This window comes from Cyanistes caeruleus, chromosome 1 (genome assembly GCF_971803275.1).
Source record: "Cyanistes caeruleus chromosome 1, bCyaCae1.hap1.1, whole genome shotgun sequence".
Classification (NCBI taxonomy): Eukaryota; Metazoa; Chordata; class Aves; order Passeriformes; family Paridae; genus Cyanistes; species Cyanistes caeruleus.
Window position 1 is genome coordinate 70,892,094 of NC_141701.1, and position 15,633 is coordinate 70,907,726.

The 15,633-nt window shown below is 36.2% G+C and overlaps 1 protein-coding gene across 1 annotated transcript in view; it reads right to left on the bottom strand.

Annotated features, from left to right (window-relative positions):
* NSUN2 (NOP2/Sun RNA methyltransferase 2) overlaps positions 1-15,633 on the bottom strand; it is a 20,099-nt gene continuing 4,466 nt past the window's right edge. Inside the window, exons 7-19 of the mRNA XM_023921810.2 lie at positions 14,859-15,051; positions 14,398-14,472; positions 13,169-13,299; positions 10,048-10,121; positions 6,976-7,106; positions 6,301-6,397; positions 5,019-5,194; positions 4,382-4,474; positions 3,829-3,964; positions 2,516-2,596; positions 2,150-2,288; positions 1,179-1,218; positions 1-566 (exon numbers count right to left, since the gene is read on the bottom strand). Coding sequence (XP_023777578.2) covers positions 164-566; positions 1,179-1,218; positions 2,150-2,288; positions 2,516-2,596; positions 3,829-3,964; positions 4,382-4,474; positions 5,019-5,194; positions 6,301-6,397; positions 6,976-7,106; positions 10,048-10,121; positions 13,169-13,299; positions 14,398-14,472; positions 14,859-15,051 — 1,769 coding nt within the window. The 3' untranslated portion in view covers positions 1-163. The remainder of the gene's footprint in view (positions 567-1,178; positions 1,219-2,149; positions 2,289-2,515; positions 2,597-3,828; positions 3,965-4,381; positions 4,475-5,018; positions 5,195-6,300; positions 6,398-6,975; positions 7,107-10,047; positions 10,122-13,168; positions 13,300-14,397; positions 14,473-14,858; positions 15,052-15,633) is intronic.

The following is a 15,633-nucleotide window of genomic DNA, read 5'->3' on the forward strand; positions in this document are numbered from 1 at the left end:
TTAAAGAGAAATACCTTTATAGCTTTCATTTAAAATATAAAATAGGTGAAACTTTAAATGAGGAACATCCCATTCCAACCAAATTTTAAAATACAGTTTCATGCTAAAAGCTAAAGTCTGGATGTGAGCCCCATTGAAGCTGCCTAGCAATAGAGAAATAAACCTACTCTTTCACATTACTTGCAACCATGTCTTTGCCTTCCTCGCTTACATGAGTGCTGGCATTTTTACTAGATTGATCTAAATTCTCAATTTTATTTTCTATTTCCATAGCACTGCTTTCCACAGGACTCTGAGAAGACTCTTCACCTATTTCTGCTTCCATTTTTGTGACTAAATTATGTTCTTTATCTTCCACATCCGTTCCTTCCTCAGTTTGCTCCAGTCTCTGTTGAACTTCTTCCTCAGTTTTGTTTTCCAGTTCCTCTTTCCTCTTTGCTTTAAACACTTCAACTCCCATCATCCTCAGGTAATGAAGTCTCTCATTCTTGGGCACAAAGGCACGTAGTGAGGTCTTCCCTTGCCAACCACACAGTACTATTGGACACTGAAGATCATGAGGTTTTCTATAAACAAGCAGTTAAGTTCAGTCAATTATGTGAAAGTTCATCCTAACAACTTCATTTTATAGACATACACCAATTCAGTTCAAACCCTGAATGCATTTTGTAACGATTCACAGAAGATGAAAGTACATGGTTCTTAACTTTAATACCTACACAGGCACTTGCTTGTCTACAAGCAAGCAAGCAACCTAAAACTCAATGTTATTAAGTTCCTGCAACAAGCAAAATAATTTTCTGGCTCTGGTTTCAAATACAAGGAACAGTAAAATAAAAGACTACATTTAGAAAATTCCCAAGAGTTTTGTCCACAAAAATGAAGAATAAAAAGTAACTTTTTCCATGCCAAATTCTGGACTTTAAGGGGAAACAAACAAATAAATCACATGTAGTGATCTGCTGATCTCTGGCACAACTACCAGCTCTCTTTTATGAAGCTAAATTCTACACTTGTTTTAAGAATTCACAGACAAGACAGCATCTTTCCCTGTCTTTCTGTATCCTATATGGCATTTCCCTGCATCACTATGCCTCTACTTTTGCTTTTGCTGAGTGAAAACAAATTCTTGTCCAGGTCTTAGAAGTACATAAATGGAAAGCAACACATCTACTTACTCAGGGGCTGGGTTGTACTTCAGAACTATACTTCCCATCGCTACAGGAAAGAGGAAAGAAAAACAAAACTGATGTCTTACTTGGTACACATACAAGTACAAATACAATGATTGTAATCTGAAAATGTTCAAGAAAACAAGTTTTTAGACAAACACAGAGCATGACATGGTAAGCAGTTATCTACATCAGTACACTGAACTATAGACAATACCAGATTTTATGCCCTTTTTTTTCAAACTAAAGTATTTATAAAGTTACAGAAGCAATTGCCAATATTGCCTCCTCCAAAATCCCAAACAAATTAAAATACAAAATCCACACAGTGGATTAACTTACTCAGTGAATCTAGCAAGGAACTTTTACTTAACTAAAATGAATGTAAGGGTATGCCAGACCAGACTTAAAACCACTTTTTTAATTCCTATTTTTTCTGATCAAACACGGAAGTACAAGGATCAGCAATGAATTGTAAATAAAACAGTAACAAAAGGCTGAAAAAGAGTTTTCATATCTTGACGCATCCAGTGCAGAGGAAATTACAGTTTAATACAAGTAGACAATATCTCCCCACATTTAAGGAAATCAAATTTGAGTAACTGATTACATAAGGTCATGACAAGCAATTGCAGATGACATTTTCAGCTGGAGCACTAGCAGGTAGAAAAACCAGAAGTGTATATAAAATCTTTGTTCATCAGATATTTTAAATGCTGCCTCACAGCACCACTTTGCAAGCGTCATAAGTTTGGCAAGTCTTCTGTTCTTTAAAGCTCAAAAACCTTAGAGGCTGCAATCAGGAAGGACTACAATTTCTAGCAGCACACTTTCAGTAATGCTTACTTACCTAACAAGAATAATTTAAAAAAATGTAGTCAAAATTTTTAGCAAACACAGTTTATGTTACAGGATTTTCACAGCCTTCTGTGCAAAGTACAAAAATAATTTTGTGACAACAAAATTAGCAAGCTTACCCATATCTTTGACTTTCTTTTGTGTTTCACTGCTAAATTTACTTAAGAATGGATTTTCCTGGGTTAGCAGAATTTTGACATCTTCTATGCAGACATCTATAATTCTTGCATGAATGAATGGGTACAGAGTATAAATTCCCTGTTTAATAAAGAAAGACAATTATTTCAAAATTTAACCACTGATTTCTAAAGAAAAAATGTTAAAAACAGTATGCACTTCACCCAATACCAGAAAACAATTTTCACTTTTTAAACCATACTGAAATTGTAGATCACCATTAATCTGACAAAGTTAATGACAGCTCTCTTATAGGCTCTCGAGGAAACCAAAGTAGCTCCTTTGAAAACACAATGCTATGCAATTACCTCTTGTGCTAATCTGAATGCACATCCAAACTGTTCACCATCACTGTTGCGAGACCAGACTTTTATCCCTGTGTTGATAACCTGCAAACAGCAAAGCCAATAAGCATAAGTAGGGAGAATAAATTCTTAATTACCAGTATTGTTTGAAAAAACTTGTTTTTTCCTCAACTCTTTGACTAAAAGTTCATTTGCACTGGACAATGAATTATTGTGAAAATTCATTCAAGGGAAAAAGGAACTCCTGCTATAAAAATGTGGCACTCCCTCAACATAAAATGCCTTTTACTCCTTTCCATATTGAAAACTGAACAGTGTGAGGAAGAGGCAGTTTTAAAAAGAGGGCAACAAACTACTAATATCTAATTTTAATTTTAGTTTGAGCAAGAATTTTCTGTGTGATTCTGGGAAAGTCAATCAAGGACAGGATTTCAAAAATGTCCAAGTGATTACTATTTGGACACTTGATTTATCCTTTGTGATACTCAGTCTCACTACCTAATATAATGCACCGGTTTCTTAAAATTTTGTCAATTACATAGCCATTTCCAGCGTAAGAGATAAAAGAATAATTGTTTATCCATCTCAAAGCTCTGTTGCAAACATGTACTGAATATGCTCAAGAATTTGCAAGATTTGACTGGACAAGGCCCAGAATGTATCTGATCTAGCTCTGAAGTAATTTCTGTTTGGAACAGGAAGGAAGCTAGATTAGATGATCTCATTCCAACCTAAATAATACAATGACTTTTGAGACAAATATTTAGCATTCACAGGACATTTTCTACAGGGAATCAAAAAAAAATACCTCTAATTCAGAAAAGGTACTTATCATTCCATTATCACTCAGCTTAATGCACATTCAAAATATTTAATTGTTAAAATTATTTTGAAACAATGTCCCTACGTAACACAGCCAGTAACTAATTCAGCTGAACTTATCTTTTTGGTTGGCTTTCAAAGCTCTTAATACCTCTATAATTAAGGGAGTGATAAATACATCGTCAATGTAAACTTGTGAAGTTACTTGAAGACTACTTAAAAATCCTGGCACAGACACAGCAGTTATATATTCCCTCTCTCTACTTTTAAGTTCTCCTTCATCCACCAAAAATGTACTGATTTTCATCTCAGAGACTTTTACTTATCTGAGTTGACTCTCAGAGTCAACTTTTCATCTTTAACACAGAAGGGACAGAAAAGAAAATATTAGTCCAGACTTAAAAAAACAAAACCCTGCCAGAGGGCTAATCCTCTATATAAATCGTACACTTGGCAAGTTCAAGGAGATACACACTGATGCTTATGAACCATACCTTCATCTTCTCACTATTGTTCAGAAGCACATTCCTTAACTCCTTAGAAACCATGTACAGCTGCCTCTTTTTTCCTTCTTGAGTTCGAGTCAGCAAATTCATCTTGGGAAATGATGGGTCCAATGCATAAAACCTCCTGTGGCCATAACACTTGTTTTGATTAACTGAGCAGTAATATCACATATTCAAAATGCATGGTTTAACCCATTTCCTGCAGCTATCTCTGCAACCACTAAGTACTTTGGCTTCAGTATAACAAAGATTAGACTTTCTAAGCTGCATGACATCAGAAAAGACAAGCTATTATAGACCTGAGACACACTGGAAAATTTCCAGTGCAAACTTTAGTTGGCTATTTTCATTTAAGCATTTAAGTTGAGGAGTATTTAAGTATTTAATATTGAGGAGAGGGAGCCCTGGTGCAAAGTCAGCCAAAAGCCGTTATACACAAGTCCAGTGAGACTCATCTTTTCTAATGAACTGACCTTGAACTACTAACATCCCTGAACTAATAGGAATCTTACTCCCAAAACAGAAACGCCTTTTTTCTTACTGGATAGGAAGGAACAATGGATCATCTTCAGGAAGAAACACAAAAGGGTCTTCTTTAAAACCAAACAACTTCATTTTTTTAGATGGTGGTGGTCTAAAAAGGAAATAACACTGCACTGTCAATTTCACTAAAAGTACTTGCTTTAAAATCAGTATATTCAGTTCATTTAGTCAACACTTGGTTTATTTTAACAACAGGATGCCAAACAGAATATTGGCATTTTCTTCTGCTTCACTAACACTACACACAATTTAACTTGTTAAAATAAGGAAGTGAAGCAATGCTTTGAAACCAAGTTCACAAAAACAAGTAAACAGAGATTTGTGATGGAATGATTGTGAAGACAATACAGATCTTTCAACTTCTGAAAGTATTTTTTTTCCCTTAATAGAGAAGAAAGTATTAACAGAGAAGAAAGTATTAACAGACTTAACAAATGCTAATAAGAAAAAGGGTTATTTTCCGAACTTGCTGAATGAAACAGAAAGAAGACAGAAGACAAGAAACATGGAAATGCCAAGACAACTGAATGAATTCATTAAGTTTTCTTGATCAACTTCTAAATTAAAAAAGAACTACAGAATACTCAGCAATTGCAGAGCTGTCACAGGACAAATACTTAGACGTAAATCCTTACCCGCACACTCCTTCCTTTTTACTCTGCTCAATGTCCAAATTCTGCAATTCTTGCATTTTCTTAGACTCTTCATTTTCAGAAAGTGTTGGTTCTTCAATAATACAGTCAGAACCATTATCTGAATTAGCTGCTGTCACTTCAGTATCTCTTGTTCTTTGTGGTAATTTCTGATGAACCTATTTCAAATTACAGTATTTTCCAAAAAGCAAAAGTAGTATCCAACTTGTAACAGATGGCACATACTTCTTCTCTTTGTATGTGTATTCTTGTCAATTTGTATGCAAGTGCTTAAACAGATCCATTCAGGGAGTTAATCCGATTACTAGATCAAGATACCACTAGAAATTGCATTTTCCTCTAGTACTGATCTGGACAGTTTCATACCAGCTGTCCAAGAAAGCTGTTTTTGTACCATCTACAAAATCATTTTCAAGCACTCAGAGAAGACTATTTTAAAACAGGATCTGCTGTTTTCCTCCTCATACTCAAAGTGACACATGCATCCTGTTGCTGCACACTTTCTGTAAGTGTTACGACGTTTAACTTAGAACAGCATAAACTGTTTGGAGGGTGCTTGCTTCTGAATAAATGCTTCTTCCCTATTGCCACATACATTTTACTCATGAATTGTTCTAATGAAACAAATCAAATAAACACCTAAAGGTTTTAAGAACAAAAAGTTCTTCTCAGAGACATGACAATCTAAGAGATCACATAAATCACAACTTAAAATCCTGTTGACAGGATTTTACAGACAATTGACAACAAATGGATTAAAAGTCAGATGGCTGAAGCTGCTGCTCCAAACAGTTTAACACCCATTCCCCATGCTTCTGATCTGATAATCTGCTAGTGAATCACTCCTGAGAAGCCAGCCACAGAGTAAGATAAACTGACATCAGAATTAGCTTAAAACACAGCAGAAAAAAGCCTTTTAGCAGATTACACACAGGTGAAGGAAGTGACAGCTTTAGCTATCCAATATAATCTTGCTTCTGTAATTCTTTCAAAACCTTAGTTTTAGGGTAAAGATTCATCTTGTTATTTTACTACCATTTCAAAATCCCCCTTTTTTTTTGTATTTTAAAAGTTGTCATGTATTTTTTCTTAAGTACTTAATGGATTTAGGAATTTGTTTTTAATTGACACATTGAACTATAACTGAAGGGCAGATACAGAACAATTATAGTATGTGTTCTACTATGTGTAAACTTTAAAAAAAAAAAAAAAATCCTGAAACATTATTAGTAACTAACATTTTAGATAATTTAAAAGAAGTTACCTTAGGCAGACGTTTATTCCATGGCATTGGAGACTTTTTTATTAAGACAGCCACAAAGAAGCCACCTGTATTCTGGTGATGTGGCAATATCCTAAGACTAGAGAGAAAAGAAAAAACAATGTTGCAGCACATTCATAGCTTCATTCAGAATCACAGAATACCAGAATGCTCTCATTTATATTTACTTTCAGGATAAGGTATGTATTCCTATTAAGACTGTGCAGATTTAATTTATTAAACTAGAAACAGGATCTAAATAGAGCATTCTAGCAAAATTACATGCATCAATGCAACACGTTCATTCACAGTTCATATCTGAGTTTTAATGACTCATTTCTAAACATTATTTTTAGAATAGCTACGGAAAGCCTTTAAAAGCAAGTAAGTCACACTGTTAACATGTTAAAGTTTTACATACTGTTTCAGTAATTTTGACTGTTTATCTTTATTGGATGCAAAGCATCTGACCTTTTCATGTGAGTACTTATTCTTCTTATGCAACTTGCGGTTACTTCTCCTGATTCACTGGAGTTTAAATATTGTACACTGCCATTACATATGAAGCAATCAACACATACTTAAACCTACACATTTGTAATGTGACCTAATTATAATTTTCCCACAACCATACATGTTACATCAAATCCTCACAAGATCTACTCTGGGAAAACTTACCAGCGCTCCAGATTCATTGCCTTTAGCTTCTCTTCATCTTTCACTGGAAACATACTAGGACGTATTTGTGTTTGTCTATTTGAAGGCACATCTTTCCACTCCTCAAACCACTGTCCATCTTTCAGCATCACCTTCAAAGGGATAAATATAAATTCAGTGAAGGACATAGGGCACCATTTTACAAGTTTTAATTAAAATACTTGCAAAGCAAGGTTCAAACACCAAATAGATAAGTTATTTTCTGATATAGAAAATTAAGTTCTTTAATTGCATTGTTTCTCTGTGCATTGTATGTGTGTACTTCAGAGTAGGAGATTCTTTCTAGCTACAGCTTTTTGCTCCACTTCATATGCTTCAAAAAAAACAAAACATCCAGTCAAAATGCAGATTGGTGCTGAATCAACTACAAAGATCTCTGTTAACCTGCTAAAACATGTGAACGACCGAAATGCAGTGGAAGGACAGTGGTGAAATATGTAAAATCAGTGAGCCACCAGATTTAAGATACACTACTTTTTTTCCATGAGACTGGCAGTGAAACATTGTGTTGTAGGCAGCTTCCAATAAGTATACAAAGGAAAAGAGCTACTGCAGTCTAGTAAAGATCAGAACTGAAGAATCCAAATTTCATTACATAAGAAACATGCAAGAGTACAACACAACAGCTTGGTAGGCAGAAACCTGCATGGCACAGGCATATACAAGTTACTGACAGAAATGCTTTTGTGGAGAGTTGCTGAAGAACCATGTCCCCATTAATTTTCTAGCATCTGTACCTTTACTCAGAAAATATCTGCAGATCCGCTCTGAGACATTGTGCAGACATAACATCACCTCAGTCTGGCTAAGGGTCAAAGCTTTTGATGAATTCTTAAGATAGAAATAGAAGATTAGAGCCACAACTCTTACAGGAAGGCATTTTGAATGCTCTTCAAGCAAGGATACCAAAGTGAAAAAATAAGCCAGGGAACATTTGACTTCAGAGCTCTAGATGCCTGTTTTTGCACTGGGTGCTAAAGCTGTAAGAAGGGTCCAAAATGGGGATGCAGAGGCCAAATGCATATAATTAATCACTGAAATGAAGGCCTATTTTGTTGTTAAGGCAACAAAGTAAAGCAGTTGCAGTGATGGCAAATTCAGGACTGGCAAGTATTATGAAATGGTTTCATGCATCTCACTGTGATTGTCTTGAAAGTTTAATCAAGTGCTCTACTGGAAATTGAAATGTAACATTTATCTAGACTACAATTTCACTAATAACTTTGGAATGCAGATTTCAGCATCATGAAGTCTGGCACTTTTCAACCACTGGTCAGATCACACCTTGTTGCATTTCCACGTTTCCTGAAATAGGAATTACTGTACAGAGTTAGTATTTCGTACTGCTAGATGGATACAACACAGACTGTACTTCTGAACTGCTCTTCTTTGGAAGTCACAACTCAAGCTTGAGAAAAACCAACAACAGGAGTGATAAATAACCGAAGTCTAAAAAAATCTAGAACTATTTTGGTTTTACCAGAAAAACTGTCTAGCAGTCCTGTGCTGTTCAGTTTTGGTTTACCAGCCTAACTGGTAAGTTGGTGACTGGTAGAACGACAAAGCCCCAAAGAACACGCTAAATCCTTCTATACTGCACATTTTACTGACCACGTGTTAGAGCAGAAGGAAGAGTAAAAGCGTTGCAGGAACAAATTACGTAATCTGGAGTTAAAAAGGTGTCTTCCTTCAAGCCCAAAATAATTTGCTGGAGTGCACTCATCATCTGGCTTAAGGAGGGAATACTGAATGCTGTTTCCAAGGACCTAAGTGTCCCTTGAACAAAAACTTATTTCTGTTTTTTCTGTTTCCAGAGATTTACAGTCAACTGTAAATTACTGATGTTCAGTAACATTCAATATAATTAGTCACAGACCTCCCAGAAAACAAATACTGCACCAAGGAACAAAAGACTAGCACCAAAGTAAGCAGATAAATCCGCAGTGATGCTAGCCAGTGAGGCATGAAAATACACAGTAGCAGGAAATCAGGTCTGAAAAAAGTCTGTCAAACTTTCAACACATCAGACTAGTTTTCAGTACCTTTTAGGGAGATTTATATTTCAACAGCAAACAGAGAAATAGATGCCTCAGGGAATAGAATATACCCTTAGTGAAATTAGGTAGAATTGCGATCACAGAGCCACATTTATGCATTTTACATTTATTCTTCAGGTACAAGCATACAGTGTAAACTTTAGGAACTGTAAGAAGAAATAAATCAGCTAGTTTCTAAGCTGGATTTCCAGTGGCAGAACATAGACAAATCTTTATTCCCTGCATCTTGTTCATTAGACTGTACACAGGCATAAACCTGTCTGCCATTGCAAGAGACTAGTGAGATGGTAAGACAGAAAAAACAATGGCATTGCAAAGGCACACACTCGTAACTAAAATTTAATCCGTTTCTTTCCCCACTACCAGGATGGCCTTCTACGTTTCTTGACTATACTCTTGACAAGAAGCTGAAGCAATTTTGGGGTTTTTTTCTGCCCCTCCATATTAGTTTGTTTCTAAAACTGAAATCATTTAAGGTCTGGAATAAAATACAGGATTCTATTAATATTCTAGGATTAGTCACATCACTGGAAGCTTTATAGCTTACTTGTAGAAACAGTTTCACATTTTTTACTTCTAAATGAAGTAAAACGAACTGGAAGTACTGGAATCTAAAATGAAGAACTATGGAATCTAACATTCACAGACCTTGAAGACAGAGATGGATGGCTAACATTAAAAGTGGCTGAAATTATGTTGCCATCTACAGGCCAAATATGCACAACAAAATAGGGAATTGTAGCAAGAAAGTATATGAGACAAAAGCAAGAAACCTAGAGGTAAGGGGAGAGCAGATGAGGAGAAAAAACTTACTCTAGCAAAGACTTTCAGCTTAGCTGTCTCCCCTAAGCATCAAATCACTGCCATTAATGCAGCAAAACCTAATGTTATGTTACAATTTATGTTAGAATCTCCTTAATTTAACACTCATTAACACCACAGACCAAGAACTTCACAAAAATATCAGTTTAAGTACCTTCCATTTTGTAATTCCTGGCATCCTCTTCAAACCTGGTAACTCAGAAGAGACATCAGCAAGTTCTAAGGCACCTGAAATCCCAAGAATATAAACGTTTTGAAAACAGATTTTAAGAATTATGTTGTCAATTAACTTTTACAAAAATAGTATTCCTAAAAGTTTTAAACTATTTTATGAATAGTACTTTTTACAACTTTCAAGACATAAAATGTTATATACACACCTTCTACTACTTACATTAACAAAGAAGGTGAGAAGAACTGTTAATAATAACTATTATTAACAGTTAATAAGAACTGTTAATAATAAAATGCAACCTAAAAATTACCCAAAACAAATGGTTATATATTTTTGTAGCAGCTGCAGAGTAACACTCCACAACTTGTATCATTAAACATCAGTGTTCTAAGCAATAGAATCACTGAAGTTTTTATTCTCATTTACTCAGTATTTGGATTTACTGCACTGTTTAAGTATTTTCAGGGAATAACTTTCGGTGTAACAAAGCTTTCTGAAATGCCTATGATATTCTAATTTCAAGGAGTTACTAGCTCAATATATTCCAGTGAGAGAGGAAAGAGAATTTGTTATTTTTAAAATGCAAAGGAAAATTCCAAACTGTTTAACGCTAACATAACAAAAGACTATATGCCTAAAATATGTCAAATTATTACAAGAAACATTAATAGGGTATTGCTTAATCTATTGAATAAAAGCTTCAAGCTGCTCAAAGTCTAGAAGGAATGATAAAAGTTTACTGTTTAAATAGGGGATCTCCCTAGGAAAGAATAAGTTCTAACAGTGCTTTTCTGTGATTCTGAATACTTTAGTTATTTAACAGTCAGGTAGGCTCTTCCTCATGTTGTACACAATTTATCAACTTGTTTTACATGACTATAACCATTTACTCTTAGTGACAGCTTAAGCAAGTCTTTTAAATAAATGAAAAGGAGATACATGAATTCATAGAAAATTATAAAATTACATCTCAAATGTGATCACACTTGATGTTTTGCATACATCCTTTCAATACTCCTGCCTCCCTACAGCATGACCTCAGCTGGCATCTCAAGACTACATCAGACTGATCAGGCACTAAAGAGTCTGTCAGAAGTGCTACAATTTCCAGTAGTTGCTACATGGTACAAAAATGGCGTTCTCCCTACTCCTTCATCCCTAAAGGTAAAGCAATCTCTCATCGGCTTCACAAGCAGCAAGGTAACACTGTGCTTGAAACTACCAACAAACCTTCTGGACTGACCTGAACTAATTCTTGAGGTACAGTGCCCCTTGCAGACCACTGCACTACTTCTTTACCACTACCTTCTTAAGCTACACCTTTGTTCAAGTTCCAAGAATAACATTCACTTGCTGGGACACATCACAGCCTCCAAGTACGCCTCAAAACACCTCCACTGGGCAGAGATTAGATTTGGATGTCATAGCTAGTCTTTCCTTCAAAGTATTGAATCTCCCCCAGGTGCTGCAATTGCTGGCCTCTACATCCTACTGCTTTTGTGCTCCTATCCCACCTAGTTCTTAATGCTTTCCAATCTTGTCACTGTTAAAATTAATGCTGGCTTACTATGGCCTTCAATAAGCCGAGCAGACTGTAATTTATTGGAAATGTGTCTATTACCAGAGAAACTACTTCTAAATAAAAACGTCCTTTCACAGAATCACAGAATAAGCTGAGTTGGAAGGGACCCACCACGATCATCAGGTCCAATTCTGGGCCAGTGCAGGACACCCCAAAAGTCCCACCATGTGCCTGAGAGCATTGCCCAAATGCTTCTTGAACTCTGTCAGGCTTGGTGCTGTGACCAGTTCCCTTGGGAGTCTGCTCAACCATCCTTTGGGTGAAAAAACGTTTCCTAATATCCAACCTAAATCTCCCCTGACACAACTTCAGGCTATTCCCATGGGTCTTATCATTGGTCACCTGCCCTTCCTCTTCCCATCACAAGAAAGTTTCATACTGCAATGAGGTCTCCCTTCAGTCTCCTCCAGGCTGAGCAGAACAAGCTACCTCAGCCACTTGTCATCAGGCTTTCCTGCAGACCCTTTATAATCTTTGCTGCCCTCCTCTGCATGCCCTGTAATAGTTTAATAGCTTTCTTATATTGCAGTGATCAAACATCACACAGGACACAAGATGAGGCTGCCCCAGTGCACAGCAGAGCGGGAGTAGAAATTACACAGTCAATTCCTAATCAACATACAAGCACTTTAGCTAAAGTACTGTTTCTAAGACATTGAAATTTCATGCACAATTTGGGGCCAGAACAGCTGAAAGTAAACATTACACAAAACAGGCTACCAATGTCCAGAGTTAAGTGCTGCTCCACAAGTAACAGAGCTGCTTCTGCTCTGGAAAAGGCACAACTTTAAAAAGGCTGAAAAAACTTTTCATGACAAATCCAATTAGATGTTTCCAAAATTCAGGTTACTGATTCAGAAAAAACAGTATACACAAGCTACTAAATGGGCTACTGAACCTTACTATCACAAAGTGATGCAGTGCAGCCTCCCAGCTCATCTCAATTTTTTCCACCTCATGTAACCTCAGCCTTTACATGCAAGTCAAAAATGAAAAAAAAAACCCGTAAGTTTAAACACATTAAAATTCCAAGCACATCAAAGGATGTGGGGCAAAGGATGCTAAAGGTACCAGCGAGTCCCACCTACTGATGTACAATTATTTTGCTCTTACTGCTTAACTACACTCTGGGCTTTTTACTCCTATAATGCACAGCAGCAACGTTCCACAATGAGTTTTCCAAAGGAATTACAGATGTTAGACATGGATTCCAACCAGTGGAAGCAGTCAGTGGGAGCCAGATAACAGAGACTGAATTCCACTGATCTGTAAAAGTGTCTTCTGAATCATTAACAACTCATCAGGTTTTACATTTGCAGCTGAGTCACACCATTTAAGAAGACTGCTCATAGCAACATTAATGAAATCCTACTGGTACAAAAAATTTTCCAGTTTTGCAAACTAGCAGCATATTACCCACACTAAGCTTATCACTAATACCATCATACACATATTCTTTTTTTGGCTGAGGAAAAAAAAAAAAATAGTTCCCCACTCTGTTCAAGCTCACATTCTCACCTTGACTCTTTTCCAGCAGAGAGGCAATCACAGCTTCATTTTCAATGGGATTCAAGGAACACGTGGAATACACCATTCTCCCACCTTCTGCCAGTTGTTCAGCACCACGGGTTGCAATTCTCAACTGCAATCTAAGAGAACACTCTTGGTCTAGCCAGCTATCATTAGGGAACCCCAAAAAAGCTTTACTACACACACAACTTTCCATGGACTAAGCCAGCACTTGGGGAGTTCTACAACTGTCAGCAGTACACAGATTATAGTCAGTGTTAAACTTAGTCAGCTTAGTGAAGTCTACACTGCAGACACATTCACAATGACACTTATCAAATTAAAGCAGCAATTAGGTCAAACATTAGCACAGCAAAACTTTGAACATAACATTCTCTATTTTGTTCCTTCTAGTGCTCCCTCAGTTTTATTATGAAGTACTCAACACTAGAAAAATAACACCTGAAAACATGAGTCTTCTCAGAAATCCAGTTAAAATGAGGAGTAATCTGGCTATTACAAATGTTATGGACAACATAGCTTAACTAGCAGTGAAGAAAGGTAGCTTCTGAGAAAGGTATCACTGAGCTGGACCATGAGTTTAGATCCCACCTGCATATCTCCAACTAAAATGAAACCTGCAATAATGAAAGAGCTGCCACGAAGTCATAGGTCAGCTGAGTCACAGTAACCAATGGCATCCCCAACTTGTAAAAAATACACAGTAAAATGTTGATTTTTTTTCATCTATTTCAATCACTACACTTTACCACATGCCTGCAATAGGCTAAGTACTCATTCACCATCAGTTTATATAAATCCATCTCAGGTAACTGAAACCATTTGTGTATGATCTCTAGAATCCTAAAGACTTGAAAATATCACTATTAAATTTTACAACTTACTGTATTTTCCAACAGTATTTTAACTGGCTAAATGCTAGTCCCAATCAAGTGACTTGTTCCATTTTATTAGCTAGCCTGTCTAAATCAATTAAATGAATATTTCCATGTCAGATATTTTTAACAATACAAGCAATTTAGATTCACATGCTTCCCTCCTCACATCTGAAACCCTACACTTCCTCTCAATAGTACTAAGCTCTTGATTTGAGAGAAAAATTCCTCTTCTTAGTCTCCGCTTTGTCATACATTATCATGTGAATGCATGCAGATGTAAAGATAAAGAAAAAGGAGAGAAAAATGAAAGAAGCGCAGATGTGCAATAAACATTTTTACCCATGGAGCTGCAAACTGTTTTGTGTTGTCCACTTCTTCCACACATCAATGTTTTTCCTCAGGGTTCCATCTCCACTGCAACAGAGGTCAAACAGATTTGTATTATTTGTGTGTAAAACTCATTCCATATCCAAGTCATTTATAGCAGCACAAAAATACATGTCCCTCCTCCTTATAACTACTTCTCCTACACTGTTCTGTTTTGTTTCCTCACTCTCTTTGTATTTCAGAGTCCTGAATGTAAGGTCAAAATTTAAGCCCTTCAAGTGACCAAATTTAAGGACCACCTGGAATGGAAAAAAATCACCATCATTCTGTATCCCCACACTTAAAAGGCATTCAGAATTTACTATAAATCCTAACTCACTAACCTACTCAAAAGGTGTAATTCAGTAACATAAAAAAATTAAGCACCGCACTTAAAGTAGTAAAATCCATGTATTCGTTTACACGCCAGGTACCTGCAGGGGACATCACATAAAATCCTGTCATAGAAAAGGATCTCTTTTCTTCCATCAACATCTATTTGCAGGTTAGGAATGCTGGAGGCATCATGATTTACCACCATGATGCATGGACTGTTTAATCTCTTAGCCTGGTGAACCAGCAAATAGCAGCGCTTGTTGTCAACATCATTGGCAATTACAAAACCATCTGGAAATGTAAAATAGTGGGAAAATGCTTTACTAATCAACAGATGAAAAATTCTACATAGTTTATTACCTTATCTTCAAAAGTTTTGTAAACCTTTCGCTAGAGATTTTTACTCAAAAGACTGCTCATGAATATGGGAGCCCTTACTGAGCATAAAATAACTTAAGGCATGTTGAAGGTTAACTGGTATGTCATAGTCTCAAGAGTTTTAGCTCCCATCCTGTGGCAGTAAGACACAGCCAAGGGCCCTTCAACTTTTCAAAGGAAAACCTCTAAAACAGAAAAAAACCCCACTGTCACCAAAGACAATCATTACATCAGCAAATTTTCAGTACAAGGCCAAAAGAATCCACACTCCCTACAACTGTTACAGTGTAAATGGACAGTATTTTCTGTGAGCATCTAACCAAAAAGAAAGATTCTGAAGCTTACAAAAATGATAAATATTTTTATTGCTTCAAGTCTAAAGCAGCTTAATCCAGTGCTTGCAGGATACTACAAAAGCACAGAGGCTCATGGGCCACCATCTACTAAGTAAACCTGATTTAAATACATATATTTAGCTCTAATCACATGTACTGT